At 53.2% G+C, this 24317-nt stretch overlaps 2 protein-coding genes across 3 annotated transcripts; one reads left to right on the forward strand and one right to left on the reverse strand.

Moving 5' to 3' along the window:
* The first annotated feature begins 440 nt into the window (after nt 1–440).
* On the forward strand, nt 441–4196 carry FGF22 (fibroblast growth factor 22). Its single transcript, XM_066341797.1, has 3 exons — nt 441–681; nt 2986–3089; nt 3177–4196. Exons 1-3 carry the CDS (start codon nt 468–470, stop codon nt 3369–3371), a joined length of 513 nt encoding a protein of 170 aa, XP_066197894.1. The 5' UTR covers nt 441–467; the 3' UTR covers nt 3372–4196.
* A 1023-nt stretch (nt 4197–5219) lies between these two features.
* On the reverse strand, nt 5220–17653 carry RNF126 (ring finger protein 126). 2 transcript variants are annotated; one of them, XM_066341744.1, is made up of 9 exons: nt 17465–17653; nt 10527–10585; nt 10108–10171; nt 9536–9780; nt 7503–7571; nt 7360–7429; nt 6230–6323; nt 5869–5984; nt 5220–5770 (listed from the first exon to the last, which is right to left on the reverse strand). In XM_066341744.1, the coding sequence occupies exons 1-9, from the start codon at nt 17537–17539 to the stop codon at nt 5621–5623; spliced, it is 942 nt and encodes a 313-aa protein (XP_066197841.1). In that variant the 5' UTR covers nt 17540–17653; the 3' UTR covers nt 5220–5620. The 2 variants fall into 2 exon arrangements, with proteins under 2 accessions (XP_066197841.1, XP_066197844.1); XM_066341747.1 differs by lacking the exons at nt 9536–9780; nt 17465–17653 and adding exons at nt 16504–16657; nt 16800–17427.
* Nucleotides 17654–24317: the final 6664 nt, after the last annotated feature.

The raw sequence follows: 24317 nt of genomic DNA on the forward strand, positions 1-24317 counted from the left end.
CTCTGTCCCTCAGTCTGTCCCTGACCTCTCACTTTTTCTGTTTCTATCTCTGCCTATCTATCTCTCTCTGTCTCTGTTTCTATCTGTCTCTATTTCTGTCCCTCTGTTTTTCTCTCTGTCTCAATGTCTCTGTCTCCCTCCATGTCTCTGCGGCCAACTTAAACCTGCAGCCACTGCAGGCCAACTCGGTGACTCACAGACACATCCCGCCCTCCCCACAGAGCCAGACACACGCCAAGAACCCAGCGGGTTTTCCTTAATGTGCCGCCACCGCCCTCCGCCCACTGCCTTTCGTGGCCTGGCCCCGCCCCAGTTGCTGCTCCCTTGCGGCGTTATCCCCGCCCCCCGAGGCTCTTATTGGACCATGTGGGCGGTTCCATTCGGGCGCTCCGCCCCTAACACAGCAATGGAAGAGCCACGGACTTGCTTTAGGAGGCAAGAGCCGGCCGCTTGCGGGCGTCGAGGCCATGCACAGCAGCCCTTGGCTGAGTCTGGCATGGCTGCTGCTGGCACTGGCTTCCGGCGCTGCGGGGACCTCAAGCGGTCCGCGGAGACCACGCAGCTACCCACACCTAGAGGGCGACGTGCGCTGGCGGCGCCTCTTCTCCTCCACTCACTTCTTTTTGCGCGTGGACCCCAGCGGCCTCGTGCAAGGTACCCGCTGGTGTCACAGCCGTGATAGTGAGTAGCAGGGGGCTGCCTGGTGACGGGGTGGGGATAAGGGCAGTTCTAGGCAAATAGGCAGGCAATAACAACTGCAGCAGTAATCTTAACGATGAGATGGGCCCTCCCTCACGCGATTCAGGGTTCCAGGGGCTCCTGTGGTTGTATAGATAGCATTGGACAAGTCATTTCCCTTCGGGGGCCTCACTTTCCTCAACTGTAAAATGGGCCAATCCCAAATAGTCACAGAGGAAGCCCCCTGCTCCAGGCCTGGCTCAGTAACTGAGAAGGGCCTTTGCAGAATAGTTGAGTTTGGGGTCACTGGGCCCACTTGCAAAGGGGAAACTGAGACTCCAGGGAGTTACATAATGCGATGGGGCAGAGCTAGGCTCTGAACTCGACTCCCACAATGTAAAACAAGACTCAAGACCTGCCTGGGTTGAGGACCTCTCTATTTCTTCCTAGGAAACAGAGAGGGGAAATGACCTGTCCAGGGTCACACTGCCGGGGCGGGGGGGGGGGGTGTTGCTGCGGCTCCTTGATGCATAAGAACCTCATTGAGTTGGAGTCACTGTCCCTGCTGCTCCACCCAGTAAACAACAGGCACTCAATAAGTATCTGTGGAGTGTATGAGGCAAGAGGAGATGAAGGGGCAAAGAGGAGGGGTTTGGGGACAGCTGGGAGGCCAGGGCGGTCAGTGACCCACCCCACATGCCTACCTCAGTTTCTACACAACTCAGGTCTGGGCAGGGGAAGCTGGGGAGATTGGAGCTAATCGCTGGCCACTGCCTGAATCACCACCATTATGGCAGATAATCACCCCTGCCCTTCCCAGTTGCTTTCATCTGGGGCTCCCAAGGCCCTCATTAGGTTCACCAGGGCAATGACAGGGGACTGGCTGGCCCTGTCTAGTGGTGTTGGACATGGCCAGGCAGGGTGGCCTCAGGCTGGAGGAGAGGCCTTGCCCTGCTGGGTAATCTGAGAGAGTCACTGCTTCTCTCAGCCTCGGTTTCCCCATCTGGGCAGTGATGGGGTGATGGATGGTCAATGGCTCTGTGTGGGTTGGGTTTAGAGGTCTTGTGTTCTTCATTAATTCAGTGGTTATTAATTGGGTACCTCTTATATGCTGTGCTGGGCATAAAGGACATAGTAGTGACCAAGACAGCTCACCTTCATGGGGTTCTGGAGCAAAGTAAAGCAGTTAAATCCGTGAACAATATGATGATTTTAGAGGGGACCACATGAGGTGCAAAGAAAATGAAAGCAGAGCAATGTACAAAAAGACTGAAGGGCTGCTTTATCTGGAAGGTCTTGGGGGCCTCTCCAAGGAGGTGGGCTTGAGTTGAGCCTCATATTGAGAGAAGGAGCATACCATGCACAAGAGGAGTCAGGGGCCTGGCCAAGGAAATGGCAAGAGCAAAGCCTCATGGGGCATGGGGTGAACTCCTTGTCACCTCAGGCATCCAAGTGCAGACTGAAAAGCAGAGGGCAAAGCCTTGACTCCAGATTAGACCCCAGTGCGTTGGTGAGGTGAAGGTGTATGTGGTGGCTTGTACTGAAGTCATGCTTCACTGGACAGGAAACATTGGCTCAGAACTGGACAGGGCTTGCCCAGGGTCACCCACCAACAGATGGAGCCTGAAGCTGACTCTGCTCCTTCCCAGTCCTCAGTTTCTTCCTTGGGAAGTGGGCACAGTCAGCACCTCTTGCCTGGAGCTGTGTGGGATTAGTGGGGTACAGTGCTTGGCATACATTTGGCACTCAAGCAGTGTTACTGGCCATCAAGTTTAATGCTCTGTGCTATAAACATTCTGCATCCCACCCCCAGGCCTTTGCCTGGGTCATGCCTTCTTTCTGGAGTTTCATCTCCCCATAGCCACATAGCTGCAGCTGACTGAGCTGTCTGAGCCAGACATAGAAAGGATGGTGAGAACTGTGGGGGAAGACTGTGCAGCCCATTATCACTGTTACAGTCATTACTTGTTCTTACTGAAATCAGCAGCTCACCCAGGTAGGGACCCATCTCCTCCAGCTTGGTTTTCTCATCCCTGACCTAACCAGGGCTCTCCCCTGCTCCACAGCTTGCTGTGGCTCCCCAGTACCCTCCAGAGAAAGACAGACCCCTCCCCACTTATGTCTTCCAACATGTCAGGACCACATCCTTGGGACAGCTCTTGGCTGTCTGTGTGATCCCCAGTGCATACCCATACCCAGCACAGGGCCAAGCACACAGGTGGTACTTAGTGAATGTTATGAATGAATGAATGAGTACAAAGGGAAGCAGGTGGTGGCTGAGGGCCCTGACCGAGCCCCTCCCAGCAGGCATCATTGAGATCCGTTCCATCCGCGTGGGCGTCGTGGCCCTCAAGGCTGTGCACACCGGCTTCTTCGTGGCCATGAGCCGCCGGGGCCACCTCTACGGGTCGGTGAGTGCATGGTGGGGTGGCCGGTGGTGGGCAGGTGCTGTCAGGAAACGGGGTCCAGTGGCCGCCTCACACCCTCAACCCCCGCAGCGGGTCTACACTGCCCAGTGCAAGTTCCAGGAGCGCATTGAGGAGAATGGCTACAACACCTACGCCTCACTTCGCTGGCATCACCACGGCAGGCCCATGTTCCTGGCGCTGGACAGGCGGGGGGCCCCACGACATGGTGGCCGGACCCGGCGGCACCACCTATCCACCCACTTCCTGCCTGTCATGGTCTCCTGAGGCCCCGAGGGGCCATGAGGAACAGCTAGATGAGGTTCCAGAAGACATCTGGGTAGGCGGACAAGGACCAGAGGCTGGAGGCGGCCAGGCCATGGTCAAGCCATATCTGGTTACTCTTTCATTTCACATGCATTGAGAGCCTGCTTTGTGCAGGGCTCTGGGGACCCTGCAGTAATCAAACAGACACAGCCCGGCCCTCCTCTGAGTCTGAGGTGGTATGGACATTGAGCTGAGCAGGGGCTATAGGTGTCCAGTCATGAGTTGGGAAGCAAGGAATCTCTACCTAGGCACACATCCTGGGCTAGAGACTGAAAGATTCAGCTCTGCAGTCCCCAGGTCAGGGAAGGGCACACCAGGCTGGGACATAGCCTGTCAAAAGTTCAGCAGTGGGAATCCATTGGAGTGTTGGGGCAGCAAGGAATGGAGGAGCCAGGGATAGGGGGGTGGTCTGGGGGTCAGGGATAAAAGGGCAATATAGGCATGCCACAGGGTGAAGTCCTAGTCCCAGGACCTATGGACACATTGTCTCACATGGTAAAAGGACTTTGCAAGTGGGATTAAGTCCAGGCCCATGAGATGGGGATGATCCTGTATTACTGGGGGCCCAGTGTTATCACAAGGATCTTTACAAGAGGGTGGCAGGAGGGTCTGGGCCAGAGATGGAAGAGGGTATGCTAACTATGATGAAGGGGCCACAACCTAATGATGTGGCACCTGTAGAAGCTGAAAAAGACTGGAAAAGTTCTCTCTGGAGCCTCAGAAGGACTAGCCTTGCCCATACCTGGGTTTAGCCTCATGAGAGTTATGTAAGCCTCTTGGTCCATGAACTGTTAAGAGAATAAATGTATGTGGTTTAAGCCACAAATTTCTGGTGATTTGTCACAGCAGCTGTAGTAACACACACACACACACACACACAGGTCTGAAACTGAGTAATGTCTTCAGAGCTCCTTAGTTCTTCGGTGGGAAAGGGGGCCATGTGCAGGCCAAAGGGCTTCATGTCAGCATCCTCCACAGGCTGGGGGAAGGGGAACACGGGAAGTGCTGCAGCTGGGGGAGTACCTACCGCCTTCCCAGCACCTTTGAGCCCCCCAACCTGGGGCTGAGCTCTGTGGCCTTAAGCCAGGAAATTCCACTCTAGGCCTCAGTTTGCTTTTCTATAAAGTGGGGATGATGATGCCATTTACCCCATGGAGTTTTATGGGAGGCTTACATGGAAGCCCCTCCCAAGCCAAGGTGGGACATTCTGGTTAGGGCAGGCAACAGTCCTTGGAGGTGAGATGAGGGCTCCCACCCCTTCCAGCCTCCTCTTGCCACTTAAAATACAAAGAACAAGTTGGGGATCAATTACTTAGGGAGTAGAGTCGACACTGTGTCCAGGATCAATATTTCTGCCCGGGTGACTCCAGAATATATGAACACCACTGGCTGCAGTAGGATGGGCTGTGGAGGCCCCACCAGACAGCTCAGCACATTGGGGTTTCCCCAGTTTCACGTTTCCAACACAGTGACCCTCTGCACTTTCTTGTTGAACATCACCAGCCCACTTCCAGGGTTCTGGTTTGGGACAGCAGTGCTGTCTGATGCTCAAGAGGCACAACCCCAGGGTCCGTCGCAGAAGGACAACACCAACCACCTGCTTCTCTTTCTAAGTAGGTGTATTTTTAAATAACTTTCAAGATACACATTTTTTTCCTTTAAAAAACATGTCAGAGTTCTGTTTTGCTGGTCATCCTTGTGGTCCCGAGCCCCTCACACTCGGGGTGGGGACTATTGGCCTGTCTGGTGGGTCCAAGACCCCGGCCAAGCGGCTCTACCCTGTCTTTCCACAGATCATGCAGGGCCGCGTGTAAGCTAATGTCCATTTATTTCAAAGCAGTAATAATTTAAAATTATAAAAACCTTTCCACTGTTGAACACAAAGAGGGTAAGGTTAAAGACAAATGGGACAGGGGATGCTGGGGACGCCTGGGACGATATGTGCCCTGCGTCCCTCTGTGCCCAGCCCCTCAAGGGACGTTCCTGGGGGAAGGCTGGGCTTTCTCCACAGCCTGGAGGCAGTGGGTCCTCTGAGCCTCTGCCCACAGCTGGGGGCACAGCTGGCACCAGAGTCCATGGGAGCCATGGTGGTGTGAGAGCCGAGGCAGGTGGGGGGCACCTCTTGGGCTCCAGGACATCAGTGTCCCCATGCCCGCTGGGCCTGGTGCTGGCCGGGGTCCTGTGCTTACTCTGGGGACTGGCAGGGGGACTCAGGAGTTGCTTGCTGGGTTCTCATTGCTGGGTGAGCTAGAGGACGACGACGAGGAGGAGGAGGAGAAGCTTACACTAGTCAGGCCTGGAGGGTTGGTGGCTGTGTTCTGTCCCGTGAGGCTTTTTCGGCAGACGGGGCAGCTGTCGTGCTTTGTGGGGATAAGGCAAGGAGAGGGAAGCAGTTCAGAGGCTGGTGCAGAGCAGGGGGTAGGGAAGGCCCCCTGGCTGTGGCCACCCGCCTGCCCACCTGCTCTAGCCAGGGCACGATGCAGCCGTCATGGAAGAGGTGGTTGCAGGGCAGCTGCCGCACGCGCTCACCCAGCCCGTAGTCATCCTTGCACACAGGGCACTCTAGCCCAGAGCCTGAGGGGAGCAGGGAGCCCCTGTGACACCCCCAACCAAAGGTGTCCCACAGGGGAGTCTGCCCTTCCAGTTCACCGGCAGACCCAGGGGAGAGAGGCTTGTGTCCTGAGTCCTGTGTCCCAGAACAGAAGGACACTGATAAAGCCTCTCATTCAAGCTGACCTTTGGTCCAACTGAAAAGTCCAAGGGAAAGGGTCTCAAAAAAAAAAAAAAAAAAAAAAGCTGGGAAACTGAGGGCCACGTACCTACGTGTTCCTCAGTGACAGGGACGGTGGGGAGGGCCTGGATTTTCTCTTTGTCTGCGGGCGGGGGGCCCGTGTTTTCAAACTGATTGAGGAGCTGAAAGACAAGAGGCCAGAGTGCAGGAGCTTGGTCGGTGGGCGGGGTCCCTTGCCCCGCGGGACTCTGAAATGCAAGGCTGGGTTACCTGCAAAAGCACCGAGGCCACGTTTGTCCTGGTCCCCCAGGCCCCCAATTTGGGGGGTTAGAGGTCAGCCACCCAATAAGGCCCAGCCACAAGATCCTGCCCACTCTTCTGCTCATCTAATTAGTGTCACCTAACAGCCAGAGTGAAGGATGGGGCCCTGAGGCAGACGGTTCCATCCAGGGGCTCATGAGGTCACTAGAACCAGAGGGCTGGATCCCGCCAGAGACAAAATACTCAAAGGAATCATTGATGAGCAGCCCTGAAGGTGGCAATGTTCCTGCCTCACAAGTGCCACTGAGGTCAGTGACAGTCAAGGGAGAACATGGAGACCTACATGGGACAAAGCCAAGACCCACAGAACCCAGCATGTGGTTTCCTGCTCTATGGTGGGGCTGTGCTGGGAGAAAGCATTTGGTTGACATGCCCCAGCCTCAGGAAAGTTAAGGGGAGCTGGGAAGCAGAGTGTCTATGCCAGAAATGTACTCCTAACAGTCCTCTCAGCTGAGGGGTTGGGGGCCATGGGCCTGTCAAAACTTCTCATCCCCCCTGACTAGGCGGTGGCGCAGTGGATAGAGCATCGGACTGGGATGTGGAAGGACCCAGGTACAAGACCCCAAGGTCGCCAGTCTGGACTCAAGGTCGCGGGCTCATCTGGTTTGAGCAAAGCTCACCAGCTTGGACCCAAGGTCGCTGGCTCCAGCAAGGGGTTACTCGGTCTGCTGAAGGCCCGCGGTCAAGACACATATGAGAAAGCAATCAATGAACAACTAAGGTGTCGCAATGTGCAAAAAAAACTAATGATTGATGCTTCTCATCTCTCCGTTCCTGTCTGTCCCTGTCTATCTCTCTGTCTCTGTTAAAAAAACAAAAACAAAAAAACCCTCCTCATCCCATCATAAGGAAAGATGGCAATTCCCCTAGTGCTACCTGGGGAGGCCCACCCTGTACCTGTGTGATGATCGCATCCAGCCCGTTGGCCCCCCAGGCGTAGTCCATCGGATTTGAATGCAGGACACCCCTGGGCAGAGACATGTGGGGTTCAAGTGGCAGAGGGGCCAAGTGGGACTTGGGGGACCCGCCCACCTACTCACCAGGGGCCCAGGCCCAGGTTGGGGATGGTGGCTGGAGTGATGATGCCATTGACCAACTGCTGGATGATCCTAGAACAGAGGAAGGCCGGGCCCGCAGTTAGTGCCTTCCCAGGGTCAGGGCCTTCTGGGTGTGAACACACAGGAAACTTAAGCCCAGCTTCTAAATTCAAAGCATTTAATGGTTGTGCTTTCAACAAGTAAGATTCATGGTGAGCCTTGGCTGGTTTGCTCAATGGTAGAGCATTGGCCCAGTGTGTGGATGTCCCGGGTTCAATTCCTGTCAGGGCACACAGGAGAAGCAACCATCTGCTTCTCCATCTCTCCCATTCTCCCTCTCTCTTCCCCTCCCAAAGCCATGGCTCAATTGGTTCAAGTGCATTGGCCTGGATGCTGAGGATGGCTCCATGGAGCCTCCACCTCAGATGCTAAAATAGCTCGGTTGCAGGCACAGCCCCAGATGGGGGTTGCCAGGTAGATCCCAGTTCAGGAGCATGCAGGAGCCTGTCTCTCTTTCTCCCCTCTCCTCAACTTGGAAAAAAAGAAAAAAAAAAGATTCAGTGAAGAAAAAGAATGTAGCACAAAAAGGACCCAGAGAAGCATCTCCCTCACTGAGTTCCAGGCCAGGTTTCCCTAAGGCAGCGGTTCTCAACCTGTGGGTCGCGACCCCGGCAGGGGTCGAACGACCAAAACACAGGGGTTGCTTAATAAATATGTATTTTACGATGGCTTTAGGCGACCCCTGTGTTTTGGTCGTTCGACCCCTGCCAGGGTTGCAACCCACCAGTTGAGAACCGCTGCCCTAAGGCCTTGATGGCACCTATGGCCATGTCACAACCAGCCTCCATTATACAACCAGGGGAACATCCTGGAAGTCATGAAAGCTATGGAGTCTGCCCCGCTTTTCGCAGCAGCCTCAAAGCATCCAGCTCAGCTTCCAGTGTACCCAGAGCCTAACGTTGGTGGGGTGTGGGTGCTACTCAGATATTAGACAGCTGGGGCATCAGAGACAGGCTGGGGTATGTCTCCAGCTTACATTGAGGGAAAAGGACAGACTCTGTGTGGGTTTAAATTCATTTTAAGGCCCTGGCTGGTTGGCTCAGTGGTAGAGCCCAGCATGTGGAAGTCCTGGGTTCGATTCCTGGCCAGGGCACACAGGAGAAGCGCCCATCTGCTTCTCTACCCTTCCCCCTCTCTTTTCTCTCTATCTCTCTTCTCCTCTCACAGCCAAGGCTCCACTGGAGCAAAGTTGGCCCAGGAGCTGAGGATGGCTCCCTCAGGTGCTAGAATGGCTCCAGTTGCAACAGAGCAATGCCCCAGATAGGCAGAGCAACACTCCCTAGTAGGCATGCCAGGTGGATCCCAGTTGGGCACATGTGGGAGTCTGTCTCTCTGCCTCCCTGCTTCTCACTTCAGAAAAATACAAAACAATAAAATAAAATAAACCCATTTTAAGTGACACAGGTGTTTCTCCGTGTAGTCATGTCCATCTCAGACATGCAGAAGCCCAGCCCCACCTCCTCTGGAGGGATGGGACCTGCAAGAAACTTTTATTCTCAGTCCTTCTGAGCACTTTTCTCCTTCCTGTGCTGTCCTCTAGCTAAAAAGCCATTATGGTGCCAATCTGCATACAGGAGGGATCTAGGGGTTCCACTGCAGGACAGGGATGCCAGGAACTGCCTGCTCATTGACGCTCTAGGACAAGAACTCAAAGGTGAACCAGCCACACAGAAGCTGATGAGGCCCTGCTCAGAAGGACAATAGGGACACTCAGTAGACATGAGGCATGCCTAGTCCTGTCCAGGTCCTCGAGCCACACTTCAACCCCCTACCCCCATCTGCACCACCCATTTTGTATGGTGGGCTTGGGTGGTTTTGCCCAAACTCAGGGGAACTGCCCTGCCCAGAGGTAGCAGCCACACCTCTAAGACCACAGAATCTTCTGGATAGCAGACAGCCGCTCTGCCTGAGAGGGGTGGGGCAGGCTGGAAGCCCCCAAGAGTGAGCCACCCACCAGCCACCCCCAAGCCCCTCACCCTTCCAACGTGGGGACGCCTTCATGCCGGCCGGTGGCCCGCCTCGCAGTGAGGCGGGCACGAGGCTGCCGGGCACCATACCGGTGCCGTGACTGCTGCTCTCTCTCCCGCCGGCTCTCAGGGTCCCTACCATTGTCAGCCAGTGCCCCTGGGGGGAACGTGGGGATCTCAAAGCTGTCGTCAAAGATGCCGAAAGCAAACTGCCCATAGCCCTGCGGCAGCGTGAAGAGGTGCTGGTCCACATTCTGCAGGAAGAAGGCCGTGACTGTGGGCCCTTTGCATGGATGCCACAGTTCCTCCCCACTGTGGCCACTGTTCTAGGCTCAGGGCTTTGAGGGGACAAGGAGACACCAGGGAAATCTTGGTACATGTGTGGGACACAGGAGGGGAAGAGAGACCCAGGAAGGGGAGTTCAAGAGTTCTAGGGGATTGGGGAGGACAGCCCCGCTTGTTTGGGAGTAGGGTGGGCATCTCCTAAAGGGTGAGCAACTGCCTGCAGGACAGGGGGGCTGAGCCTGTTTCCTCAGCCATGCAGGGCATGATCCATTGTCAGGGGTAGCCAACCAACTCACCTCAAATGGCTGCCTGCTTTGGTCTGTGGGGGCTGTGGAGGGAGCGGAACCATTTTCTGTACTCCTGGGTGGACACGGTTCAAGTCAGCAGTGGGGCGACCCGCTGGAGAAGAGGCAGGACCCCCGCCTGACCCCCATGGGCCTCAGGTTCACTCTTGCCCTCTGCTGCCCTTGCCATCATCCCAAGTCAGGAGGTTGGAGACCATCTCAACCTCTGGCTGCCCAGGAACTCCAGGACACCGCCCCGAGCCCACTCCCTGTCCACCATGGCCCCCAGGCTCCCGAAACAATTCTGAGACAGCACTGGGTGCAGCACCTGAAAGTCCACTTATCACAACTCCGCTCTCTCACCCTGGAGGCCTGGATCCTACCAGCATGCACCTAGGGCCAAGGCCTCTGTGACCAAGGGGCTACATTACCTGGTCTCTTCTGGAAGCTCCTCGATGAAACCAGACTCACATCGTGGGCAGATGTAATCCTGTGGGAGGAGAGAGCAGGTGAGCATGATCTCAGGCTCCCAGCCACCATGTCACCTGCATCCATGGGTTCACTGGAAACCCCTGCCTAGAGCAGGACACACCTTCGGCCCCTGCCTTGGGCCACAGCAAGCAGCAAAGGACAGGAGACCCAGGATGGGCATCACCTAAAGATACCCATTTATGAAACTGCTCCAGTCCAAGGTCAGACCCACCAGAGGCCTGGCTGATGGGTGCGGGCAGGGCTCAAGCATGGACATCTTTTTTTTAGCGAGAGACAGAGATAGGGACAGACAGACAGGAAGGGAGAGAGATGAGAAGCATCAATTCTTTGTTGCGGCACCTTAGTTATTCACTGATTGCTTTCTCATATGTGCCTTCACGGGGTGGGGGTGGGCTCCAGTTGAGCCAATGACCCCAAGCCAATGACCTTGGGCTCAAGCCAGTGACCATGGGGTCATATCTATGATCCCATGCTGGAACCAGCAACCCTGCACTCTAGCTGGTGACCTCAGGGTTTCAAACCTGGTCCTCTGCATCCCAGGCTGATGCTCTATCCACTGTGCCACCGCCTGGTCAAGAAGGCACGAACATCTTTCAACCAAAGCTATAACCTCTGTATCCTGACCTACTCCTCTGCAGGTGATCTTCCCAGACACCCACATCCCAGTTACAGAGTTTCAGATTGTACACTCAGCACATCAGCTGATGAAAGCTCTGACCAGGCCTGCAGCAAACAAGCCAGCTAATGTGGGTCCTCAAGACCATTCTGAGTGACCTCTCACACGCACATATAGGGGACATGGACCTGGGCAGGCATCTGACCCTATATTCCTGGAGGGCTGCACAAGAGACTATCTATGGGGCTCCAGGACTATCTGGGCCTCAGAACAGGTCAGCTCCCAGGAAGGCGGCCACTAAGAGCAGTGGGAGAGGCCCCACAGTGGCATTTCTAGAACATTCTGGCAGTCCAGCACACAAACTGTGACCCTAAGTTGGAGTGTAACCCCATTGACACTGGCCATGCCCCCTGCACCCCCTCTTCCACAGCCAAGTGGCAGAGACCGTGATGTTCTGAGAGGAGAGTGGAGGCCCCGCCCCAGTTACAACATGTGTAAGCCCTGAAACCATGCTGATGTCCCTGAAACAAGCCCATTCCACATCCTGCTTGCTGGGTGTGTACAGGTCAGGGCTAGCATAGGTGTCCCTAAAGCCACAGACAGAAGATAAGACAGGAGTGCAAGGCCTCCTTCTGCCCAAAGTGACATCTCAGAACTGCTGCCTGCATGCTGTGTGGGAGAGAATGCGAGACTGTTTACAGTCCCATGTGACATGGCTCTCTGCAGGAGCTGCCCCATGAGGGTTGTCAGACTCCTCCATCTGTACAGGGGATGCAGTACAAAGCACACCTGGTCCCTCTCACCTGTCCCACTGCCAAAAGTAAACCTGCCAGAGCCAAGTGGGGAGAGCAGAGGGGAGCTGCACAGGTCATGAGGCCCTGTATCCAAAATATCTAAGAACTCTTATAATTCAGCAATAAAAAGACAACTCAGTAAAAAAATGACCAAAGGATCATTTCTTCAGATACACAAATGAAAATGACTTCTCACAAAAAGACACTTGACACCACCAGGCAACAGGGTAATGCAGGTCACAACCAGTGAGATAACTGCACACCAGCAGGACAACTACACTCAGACAACAGTGACAAGCACTGGTGAGGATATGAAGGAATCAGAGCCTCCAGCACACTAGTGGGAATGTGCAATGGGCAGTCTCTCTGTAATACAGGGAGCAGTTCCACCAAAGGTCAGTCACCACGCAACCCTGTAACATTGCTAGGTGTTCACCCAAGAGAAATAAAACCCTGCCCACGTAAAATCCTATACAATCATGTCCATGGCTTGATTCACAAGAGCCACAACATGGAAACAACTTAGTGTTCATCAATGCCTGAATGTAGTCAACCATGACAGGAGTATTATTCAACCATGTAAAGGAGGGAAGCATTGACACTCAATGTGGATGAACTTTGAAAACATGCTGCCTGAAACAAAAGGTCACACAGTATAGATCCCATTTATATGAAATGTCCAGAACAGGCAAATCAACACAGACAGGAAGTAGATCAGTGGTTATCAGGCGTCGGGGAGGGTGATGAGGTGACTGCTGATGGGGACGAGTTTCTTTTACAGTGGTGGAATGTTCTGGAATCAGATAGAGGGGACGGGTTCAGGACTCCAAATATACTGACCACACTGAAGTGTACACTTTAAGTGGGTCATATCTTAGTAAATTGTTACAAGAAACGGTGAGGACAGCAGCCCTCGGCCCTCCCTGAGAAAGGGTGTGGGGACAACTCCACTACAGTGAGTGCCTACGACAACCATAACACAACATGAGATTCCTAGCCAGTGGGGTATCACTCCTCCTACTGCCCTCCCGCCATTCATCAGCTTGTTGTATACCTTTGAGGTTTCACACTAGCTACAGAAGGCTTTGTAAACAGGCCCACAGGGAAACGAGTCTGCAGGGGAGCCTCCATTGACCACAGTGAGGATGCAGGGAACCAGACACCCCATAAACATGGCAAAATCAGACAAACCTGAACTCTGGTATGCCCACCACCAGGGGTCTGCCCAAGTAACCCCCCAGCTCTGGGTCCATGAGAAGGTCCCAACTCTCACCTAATCCTGGTGGCGCCCCCATCGCCCCTCTGCAAATGTGCCACATGGCCTCAGCTTGAACATTAGTTAGACCCACAGGAAACAGGCAACCTCTTCTCCCACTTTTAAGGCTTGTTGCAGCTCCTGGGCTCTCACTGCTCTCAGCCTGTCCCATTATCCTTGTTCTCCAAGTTCTCTACACCTCGCTGAACCCAACCGCTCTGCTGCAAGTCACTGGAGTGCCATCTCAGCACATGGTCAGCTCCAGAACAATCTGGCTCTGCCACACTCCTACAGCTCAGCCCCTTCAAGACCCCAGTCCAGGCTTCCTCCACCCTCACCATCTCCCTCTCACCTTGGCAGCCTCATAATGGTCCTGCCCATCTCAAGGCCTGCACACCTTTCCTTCTGCAGGAACACTCTTCCCCATATAGCTACCTGGCTGGGCCCTTCACAGAAGCTGGGTCTCTGTTCAAATGTCAGCTCCCAGCTGCAATCCTCGGTCTTCCCTCCTGTAAACGGAGGATGGCCTCAACCCCAGGTCTCTGAAACCCAGAAGCCACTGAAGACCCAAGTTCTATGGTTTGACATTGGGTTACGGTCAGGCCCTGCCTGTGCTCCATCCTCAATAGAGAGCCCATACCACATCCAGAGCGGTCCATCTGAGCTGTGGGCTGCCCCAGACTTGAGGCAGGGCTCTAGCCTCTGCTTGCAGGTGGTGGGGAAGAAGTCAGAATCGAGGGTCTTCCAACACTCTCCTCCTTAGACAGCATATCCCAAAGATCTTTATTAAACCAGAGTGGCCAATGGTAGAAACCCACATCCCAGCAAGGGGACTGTGAGGTGGAGTGTATCCCTATCACAGAGCAGAAGCTGTCACTGGCAACAGGGCCAAGGTGGTGGCTGCTCCTCTCCCAGGTGGCAGGACCAGCCTGCTTGCTGGGCCCTGGTTGCTGGTGCACCCTAACTTGTGAGCACCTATCCCTAGCCAATGACTTGACATGAATTTGTTACTTCTCCCCTTAGAGAAGTAGTGGAAGGTAAGGGAACCACCCCAACATTATCACAATCGCAACAGCAGTGGCCAGAACACGAAGGATGACATACAAATGCTAAATTCACTGAACACTCATTCCATGCACTAGGCCACTAGGACATGCCCAGGAGGTACTATTTGGCCCCTCCTTGGTAATAGGGAGAACACGGAGGCTTTGACATAGGGGCCCAGGTCACTGGGGCCAACCCTTACAACAAGCACAGCCTTTTATCCAAGAGCTCCTTCACATCAACATAAACAGAGACTCCACAGCCAGGGGCATACAGTGAAGTTGGAAAACTTGAGGTGGGAGTTGGAGAAATGGCTGGCCCCATATGATCACCCACTCACTCTACAGTGACATTGGTCTCTCAAATAGCAGAGCTCCAGGCGCAGCACAGACTCCAGGGAGGCCTGGTGCAGAGCTGCAGCAGGGGTACAAGGACTCAGACCCAAACACAGACAAAATAAGACCCGTATAGCCCTCTAGCCCTCAAATGTACACTTGCTGCTTCCTCTGCCCCTCACTGCCCTCCTCAGATGTCACTGGGCAGAGGCCTGCCCAGACCCCGTGGGAAAGCAGACCCAGCCCCATTCCTGTTCCTCACCCCAGTCATGCCCTGTCTATCCCCCCAAGCCTCCGTGAACCCTATGTACACTAGATGCTAGGGTACAGAGCCCTGCCAGGACGTGTGTCATCCAAGGCCCGCTTCATGCCAGCCACGTGCCCATAGTGCACACAGAGACCCCAGCAAACAGTTTAACCCAGGCACACCTACCTAACCCAATCTTCATCCATCTTCCCAGGCTGCTCTGACACCATAAACAGGGACTGAGATTCCATTGCCCACAGACACAAGTGTGGAAGAACCTGCACTGAAGGTCTGACCTCTACAGAAGCCCCAAGGATGTCTACATCTAGGACCCTGCAGTCATGCATATCTATCACGTCCCCAGCACTCCCATTTCCAGAAAAGAATCAAATCTGGGCCTGTGCACCAGCCTCAAGGCCTCCAGGCTAGCTGGCCTGTCTGGTTCCTGCTCCCACATGCCACACTCCAGCTAGGCCACCTGCCTTTTTCTGTGCATTCTCTACACATGTACTGCCAGTGGACCTCATCAAGCAAGTGTGGATTATCTCATCAAATGCATCTAACAGCAAGGAGACTGAGGCCCAGGGCGGTTTAACACCTCACCCAGAGTCACACAGCTGAGAAGTGGTGCAGCTGGGTACAGCCTCAGCCTGATCCTAAAGCTGAGCCCAGCTGGTAGAGAAGCCTGAAATCCAGGGTGCCTGAGAAGATGCCACTGTGACAACAACCTGTTCCTGTCACAACGGCAGTAGGACCTGCATAAAAACCAACCCAAGCTATCTTAAAGCAGAAACAGTGGGGGTGGTTTCCCACAAACAGAAGTCCCAGTTTCAGGGGTGAATGCTGGCTGGGACCTTACCCTATTACCAAGTTAAGAGCCAACTTTCCCTCCCTGAGAACACCAGATGTGCCCCTTAATAATAAACATCACTCTTGTCTACTGAGCCCCATTGAATCCCACTGCAAGCACCCCCTACCAACTCAGACACCCCCTTACCAGTATATTTCCTCTTACCATATTTACCAACGTTCTTGACTAAATATTTGACAATCACATGTTCAGGGTTGGCTCCCTGACCAATCTATAAAGCAAAGGTCATGACTACCTTGTCACCACTGGATTCTGTTACTAGGAAGGTCCTCATCAGCCCAGTGAGTCAGAAGAGGTCAGGGTCTTCCTGGTTCAAGGCCACATAGCCAGCTAGGAAATGACCACACCAGGCCAGGACCCAGGCCCTGCACTGGCTCCAGGATGGGAAATCTACAACAGCTAACTGTGCAGATGCCCAACCTGACTAGCCTCAGCTTCCAACTTCCTGATGGTTCTAGACAAGCTACTTTGGGGGTAAGCCTGAGAACCAGGGCCTAAATGGAGTTCACACCACCTATGATGGGCTCCACGCAACTAATCCAGGCTGGTGGGCTGTCAGGCGACCAGCTCCTTCCTGCCACAGAGTAGAAAGACTCAGAGCTGGGGCGTGCAGGAAGCCAGAAGAGGCAGAAACAAGACTTCCAGGAGACTGGAGTGGGGCAAGTCTCGGCTCCCCAAGTCTGTGCTCACCCACCCGAGGTTTCATTTCATTTTTCCCTTCCCCTAGAGAGGGAGGCAAACCCCTTGCCCCTACCCTTTCTCTCCTGTTCGGCCTAGGCACAACTCGTCCAAACCCCGACTCTTGTTCTTTTTCTTTCCTGTGGCTGAGATAATGTAGACAGACTCTTTCTCCTGGCTTCTCCTGGCCCCCTCCCAGCAGCAATTCCTCTTCCCAGGGAATCCCATAGCTGGAAAGGAAGGACTAAGAATGTGCCTCTGAAATCAAAACAAGCTCTTCCTCCCACCAGCCAGGTGACTGTGGGAAGATAAAGTACATGGAGCGCACCTAATAAGTGCTCAGTAAATCCTCACCACTTCCAGATTCCGCACCTGCTCCCTGTGAGCTGGCCCAGTGGAAAATGTCAGGACCCTGGCCGGCCTGAACCGCCATAGGTCTGTTTTTCCACTAGTGAAATGAGAACGGGTAAGCTAGGGGCAGGTCCAATCCCAGACCTACTGACTCAGAACCTCCAGGATGATGGCCCCGGGAAACTATCTTTAACAAGCAGCCCCCTCCTGCACCACGCGGCGCTATCAGGCCATCTTGGAGGATACTGGCCTAAATAAGCAGGAGGCAACACCGGGCCACAGGTTGGGTGACCCCCCAGGGAAGCGCAAAAACGCAGGCTCGGGGCAGCTGTCAGACCCGGGCAGGGACACAGCCACTCGTCCCGACGACAGATCGCAGGCGGGGGACTTCCACCTGGCGGCCCGCAGCAAGGCGCGGCGCCGACGACGCTCTCCGGCAACAGCCCCCGGTCACCTCATCTAGCGCACCGCTTCCTCCTGGGCGGCGCGCCGGAGCAGATCACGCGGCCTCTCGGGGCGTGAGCCCGCGGATCGGAATCACCGGCTCCGCTGCGCCACCGGGGACAGGCCCCGCCTCGGAAACCTTCGCGGATCCCAGGGCCGACGCCGCCGGGGCTCAGTTTCCTCGTCTGGGCCAGTTCGCCTCAGACCGAGGGAGAGGGCCCGCCACCTGGATCGGGGCTCACCGGCAGGCGCGGCACGATCTCGACCGAGCAGCAGTGGCAGAAATACCGTCCGGGCTGCGGCGACGCCTCGGCCATGGTCGCCGCCGCCTCCTCAGCGCCGCCCACCCCCCGCGCGGCTCCCGCCGCCGGCCGTTTTCTGCTCTCTCGCCGGCCGACGAGCCCGCGCACGCTCACGCACAGCACGCACGGCGCGTAGGGAGGAATGGAGAACGCGGGAGCAAGCCTGGCGGCGCGCGCAGCGGGGTTGTGGCCCTGCCGACGGTGGCCGCGAGGGGCAAACTAGATGCAGGAGCTTCCCGAGCTGGGCGCGGGGCGCTGGACAGAGAGGCCAGGCCTGAATAGAGGGAGATTGAGCTACCTCTCCAAACCCGGAAAGGCTCCCACTTCCCTTCATTATTTCTCTTTCCTCATGTCCCAATACTTCCCCTCACTGTCCTCATTGCTCCTGGTAAGCGATAGGCGCGCTCTCACATCCAGGCTTTTGCACTGGCTGTGCCTCTACTGGGTGCACCTTTCCCCCAGACACCCGCTTGGCGTTCTTCGTCTTTTGTTTGTCTAACCCAGGGGTAGTCAACCTTTTTATACCTACTGCCCACTTTTGTATCTCTGTTAATAGTAAAATTTTCTGCCTGACCAGGTGGTGGCGCAGTGGATAGAGCGTCGGACTGGGATGTAGAAGACCCAGGTTCGAGACTCCGAGGTCACCAGCTTGAGCACGGGCTCATCTGGTTTGAGCAAAAGCTCACCAGCTTGGACCCAAGGTCGCTGGCTCCAGCAAGGGGTTACTCAGTCTGCTGAAGGCCCACGGTCAAGGCACATATGAGAAAGCAATCAATGAACATAAGGTGTCGCAACGAAAAACTAATGATTGATGTTTCTCATCTCTCTCCATTCCTGTCTGTCTGTCCTCTGTCCCTATCTATCCCTCTCTCTGACTCTGTCTCTGGAAAAAAAAATAGTAAAATTTTCTAACTGCCCACTGGTTCCACAGTAATGATGATTTATAAAGTAGGGAAGTAATTTTACTTTATAAAATTTATAAAGCAGAGTTACAGCAAGTTAAAGCATATAATAATAATTACTTACCAAGTACTTTGTCAGATTTTCGCTAAGTTTGGCAGAATAAATCTTTATAAAACAAGTTACTATAGTTAAATCTATCTTTTTATTTACACTTTGGTTGCTCCACTACCGCCCACCATGAAAGCTGGAATGCCCACTAGTGGCGGGTAGGGACCAGGTTGACTGCCACTGGTCTAACCTATTGGGATATCCTCCTTAAGAGTACTTATTTTTACCTGATAAACTGTCGGTTCAGCCTCACAGCAGACAGGATATTTGTATTTTGTTCCTGCTGGACTCATAACAGTGCCTGGGACACAGGCATTTCATAAACACTTGTTGAATGAATGCAGAGACCCATTCCTGGCTCAAAGGAGGATCCAGGCCCCAACCAGATAGCTCAGTCCAGAAAGCTCAGTTGGTTAGAGCATCTTCTGGAAGCACAGAGGCTACTGGCTTGATTCCCAGTCAGGGCACATACAGGAACAGATTGGTGTAACTCACTCTCTCTCTCTCTCTCTCTCTCTCTCTCTCTCTCCTTTCTCTCTTACTGAAATCAATAAACTTTTTTTTAAGACTTTATTCATTTTTAGAGAGGAGAGTGAGAGAAGGGGGTAGGAGCAGGAAGCATCAACTCCCATATGTGCCTTGACCTGGCAAGCCAGTTTTGAACCGGCGACCTCAGCGTTCCAGGTCGATGCACAGGTCAGGCTGAAATCAATAAATTAAACAAATAAAAAGTAGGATCCAGCCCAATCATGCATTTATTTCTTTTTTTTTTAAATTTATTTTTATTTTTTTTATTTTACAGAGACAGAGAGTGAGTCAGAGAGAGGGATAGACAGGGACAGACAGACAGGAACGGAGAGAGATGAGAAGCATCAATCGTTAGTTTTTCGTTGCGCGTTGCAACACCTTAGTTGTTCATTGATTGCTTTCTCATATGTGCCTTGACCATGGGCCTTCAGCAGACCGAGTAACCCCTTCTGGAGCCAGCGACCTTGGATTCAAGCTGGTGGGCTTTCACTCAAACCAGATGAACCCGTGCTCAAGTTGGCGACCTCAGGGTCTCGAACCTGGGTCCTCTGCATCCCAGTCTGACGCTCTATCCACTGCGCCACCGCCTGGTCAGGCAGCATTTATTTCTTTTATGTACTCAACATTCATTGAGTACCTGGCTGCAAAGATACAGTGGGGTAAATGACAATAAAAAGGGTGGTCTGAAATACCCTCTGACTAGAGTAGACAGAGATGGGTTCAGACACCTCCAGGCCCTTAAGGTCGAGCCAGAGGATGGGATACTAGGATGGCCCTGGCTCTTCCTGGGAAGACACAGAGCTTCCTAGAGGATGGGGAAGTGGAGCCAGGGTGTTGAGGAAATAAAAATTGGAGCTTGTGTATAAAGAATGTCAAGAGGCTAGGAACCGGGACCTGTCTGCCAGCCACTGTCTTCTCCTTAAGGCTCAGGGGTGATTCCAAGCCATTCCTGCTCTGACCACCAGAGAGCGCATGAGCCCCATGACTAAGAATCCAGGAAACCTCAGGTCCAGGGAGAAGCTGTCCTTTGCCTCAGACCTCTCATGCCCAGCTCCTGGCTCACTTCACACCATCGACATTCATTCATTCATTCATTCTGCAGAAGTGTATGAGATACCACCCAAGAGGCCTTGTAGCCAGCAGGCTCATGTTTAAATCTCACAAGTAACACTGTGTGACCCTGGGCAAGTGGCAGAACCTGCCTCCCAGGGTTGTAGGATTAGATGAGGCTTGAGGCACAATGGGTAGCCAGCCACGGCACCTCCTCGGTCCTCAGTGGACCCTGCTGCCTGCCCTGAAGTCATCTGCTCCTCACCCATTTCCTCCCCGACCCAGCCTCATTGATCAGCTTGGATGGGCCAAGCTGGATCTCACCTCAGGGCCTTTGCCTGCCCATGTCCTTTGCAGGGAGTGCCCTTCCCACTGTTCTCTTTCCCTGGTTTCAGGAGGTTGCCTCCACCCCTTCATGTGGTAGCCACATCCCCTATTGCATCCTACTGCCAAGCACCCTGATCTCTTCCACCACAGCCATCCCCCAATCCATGTTAGCATTGGTGTCTCCCAATGTGTAAGGCTAACACCCAACATACAGTATATGCTCAATAGAGTCATGAATAACTGAACATTAATGAGTACGTGCTGTGTGCCAAACCCAAGCAAGGTTCTGGAAATGCAGTGTGAACAAGATACACAGTGTTCTACGTTATAAAACTATCCCTGGTGGGATAGCTCTATTGGTTAGAGCATTGTCCTGAAGTTCAGAGGGGGCCAGTTAGATTCCCGGTCAGGGCACATACAGAAACAGATCGATGTCCCTGTCTCTCTCTCTCTCTCTCTCTTGTCCTCCCTCTCTCACTAAAATCAATAAAAAAAAAAAAAACTATGAGCTCAGAAGGTTTCAGGCCTGAAGGTTAATCCTCACACAAGCACCATGAGGTGGGACAATTATGATCTCACTCTATAGACAAGGAGACTGAGGCTCAAACCTGGTCAAGCATGTGGCCCAGCATCCCTGAGTTTCTGGGGCCCTCGGGGACTTATTGGTAAACCCATTGGGACAGATTTGGGAGGCTCTCCAACTGCTGGGCACGACAAGACAGGTGCCTATTGATTGACGGTTTCCCAGAAAGTTTTTCTTGGAAAGGATTTGAAAGTAGAGGTGGAATGTGGCTTGGCCCCTAAAGACTCCCCAGGGCAGGACCATATCAACCCCTTCAGTCTGTACCCCAGGTGGGGCAGAGCCTCACTCCTTAGATGCAGGGCAGGGCTATGCTTCCTCCCTCAGATTCAGGGCAGAGCTGTAACTCCCCTCTCAGACTTGGTTGTGCCTTCCTCTTCAGACACTGCAGGACAAGGACACACGCCCTCTGAGCCTTGGTCTTCCATGTGTATAATGGGTCTCTCACCTGTGCCCATAGGATTCATAGGGAGAACACTCTGTAATGGCCACTGTGATTATAGATATCCAGCTCTCTTCACCTCTTAACTTTTGCCCAGGTCTGCTGCACTGCCTAGAGTGTGCTGGGACCATAAGGGAGGATGCCAGCTACAACTTGGTGGTCAGCCCTCATTGTTCAGTTCAGAGAGGGAAAGTACCTGCCCCATAGCTCAGCACATGGGTTCTGGAATCTTGCTTACCTAATACTGAATCCAGTTCTAACCCTGTGGAACTTTGTGACTCTGAAAATTCACTTTCCCTCCTCCAGCTTTAATTGCCCCTCTGTAATTGGGTGCCTGCCTCACAGTGTCATGATGAGGGGCAAAGAAGACTCATCACACACTTGCCCTGGCTAAACACCAATCAGTTCATTTATAAGTATCCATGCACACGTATTACACCCCCACTGTGTGCCAGGCACTGTTCCTGGTGTCACAGCTGCAATCTGCAGTACTGGGAGCCAGACCCACTTAACAGATGAGAAAACAGAGGCCCAAAGAGGTCACACATGGCCTGGACAAGGTAGCACAGATTAGACTGAGCTTCTAGAGACACTTCCTCCCTCCAAGGCTCAGGGTCACTTTCTCAGAGAACCTACAATCTTCCTGTTCCCAAGGTCTTCGTACTACCACCTGTCTTCACACCTTGTTCACTCCTTTGTTTCCAGCCTTGCAGGGACTGTTTCACTGTGGTGACACATTGAACCCAAAAAGGCTGCCTGTATTGGCCTATTGCTACTGTAACAAATCACCAGCAACTTGGTGGCATAAAAAACAAACAAAAAATAACAAATTTTTCTCTTCCAGTTCTGGAGGTCAGAAATAAAACATGGGTTTTGTGGAGATAAAAATCAAGGTATTGCCTGACCAGATGGTGGCGCAGTGGATAGAGCATCAGACTGGGATGCAGAGGACCCAGGTTCGAGACCCCGAGGTCGCCAGCTTGAGCGCGGGCTCATCTGGTTTGAGCAAAAAGCCCACCAGCTTGAACCCAAGGTCACTGGCTCCAGAAGGGGTTACTCAGTCTGCTGAAGGCCCGCGGTCAAGGCACATATGAGAAAGCAATCAATGAACAACTAAGATGTTGCAACGCGCAATGAAAAACTAATGATTGATGCTTCTCATCTCTCTCTGTTCCTGTCTGTCTGTCTCTGTCTATCCTTTTCTCTGACTCACTCTCTGTCTCTGAAATAAATAAATAAATAAATAAATAAATAAATAAATAAATAAATATCAAAGTATTTGGCCTTGGGCAGTTGGCTCAGTGGTAGAGCATTGGCCCGGCATGTGGATGTGGATGTCTCGGGTTCAATTCCTGGTCAGGGCACACAGGAGAAGCAACCATCTGCTTCTCCACCCCTCCTCCTCCCTCTCTCTCTCCCTTCTTCTCACACAGCCATGGCTCAATTGATTTGAGAGCATTGGCCCAGGAGCTGAGTATGGCTCTGTGGAGCCTACACCTCAGGCCTCAGTTGCAAGCATGGCCCCAGATGGGCAGAGCATCAGTCCCAGACAGGGAGTTGCTGAGTGGATCTCAATCAGAGCACATGCAGGAGTCTGTTTCTTTATCTCCCCTCCTCTAACTTGGAAAAAAATAAAAATAAAATCAAGACATCAGCAGAGTTGCTTTCCTTTCTAGAGGCTCTAGGGAAGAATCTGTTCCCAGCCTTTCATAGCTTCTAGAGCAGGGGTCCCCAAACTACGGCCCGCGGGCCACATGCGGCCCCCTGAGGCCATTTATCCGGCCCCTGCTGCACTTCCGGAAGGGGCATCTCTTTCATTGGTGGTCAGTGAGAGGAGCATAGTTCCCATTTAAATACTGGTCAGTTTGTTGATTTAAATTTACCTGTTCCTTGCCTGACCTGTGGTGGCGCAGTGGATAAAGCATCGACCTGGAAATGCTGAGGTCGCCGGTTCGAAACCCTGGGCTTGCCTGGTCAAGGCACATATGGGAGTTGATGCTTCCAGCTCCTCCCCCCAGTCTCTCTCTCTCCTCTCTCTCTTCTCTCTAAAAATGAATAAACTAAAAAAAAAATTAAATTAAAATTTACCTGTTCCTTGTTTTAAATATTGTATTTGTTCCCGTTTTGTTTTTTTTACTTTAAAATAAGATATGTGCAGTGTGCATAGGGATTTGTTCATAGTTTTTTTTATAGTCCGGCTCTCCAATGGTCTGAGGGACAGTGAACTGGCCCCCTGTGTAAAAAGTTTGGGGACCCCTATTCTAGAGGCTACCCACATTACTTGGCTTATGACCTCTTCCTCCAGGTCCCTTCCTCCATCTTTGTAGCCAGCAATGTCAGGTCCTGTCCTTCTCATGTATCATTTCTCTGACCACAGAGAGAAAGGTCTCCACTTTTTTTTTTTTACAGGGACAGAGAGTCAGAGAGAGGGATAGATAGGGACAGACAGACAGGAACGAAGAGAGATGAGAAGCATCAATCATCAGTTTTTCGTTGAGACTCCTTAGTTGTTCATTGATTACTTTCTCGTATGTGCCTTGATCACAGGCCTTCAGCAGACCGAGTAACCTCTTGCTCGAGCCAGCGACCTTGGGTCCAAGCTGGTGAGCTTTGCTCAAGCCAGATGAGCCCGCGCTCAAACTGCCGACCTGGGTCCTTCCGCATCCCAGTCCAACACTCTATCCACTGCGCCACTGCCTGGTCAGGCACCACTTTTTTTATTATTATTATTATTCAGTGAGAGAAAGGGAGGCAGAGACAGACTCCCACATGCATCCTGACCGGGATCCACCCAGCAAGCCCACTAGGGGATGATGCTCTGCCCATCTGGGGTGTTGTTCTGTTGTTTGGCAACT

The sequence above is a fragment of the Saccopteryx leptura genome, chromosome 1 (genome assembly GCF_036850995.1).
Source record: "Saccopteryx leptura isolate mSacLep1 chromosome 1, mSacLep1_pri_phased_curated, whole genome shotgun sequence".
In the NCBI taxonomy this organism is placed as follows: domain Eukaryota; kingdom Metazoa; phylum Chordata; class Mammalia; order Chiroptera; family Emballonuridae; genus Saccopteryx; species Saccopteryx leptura.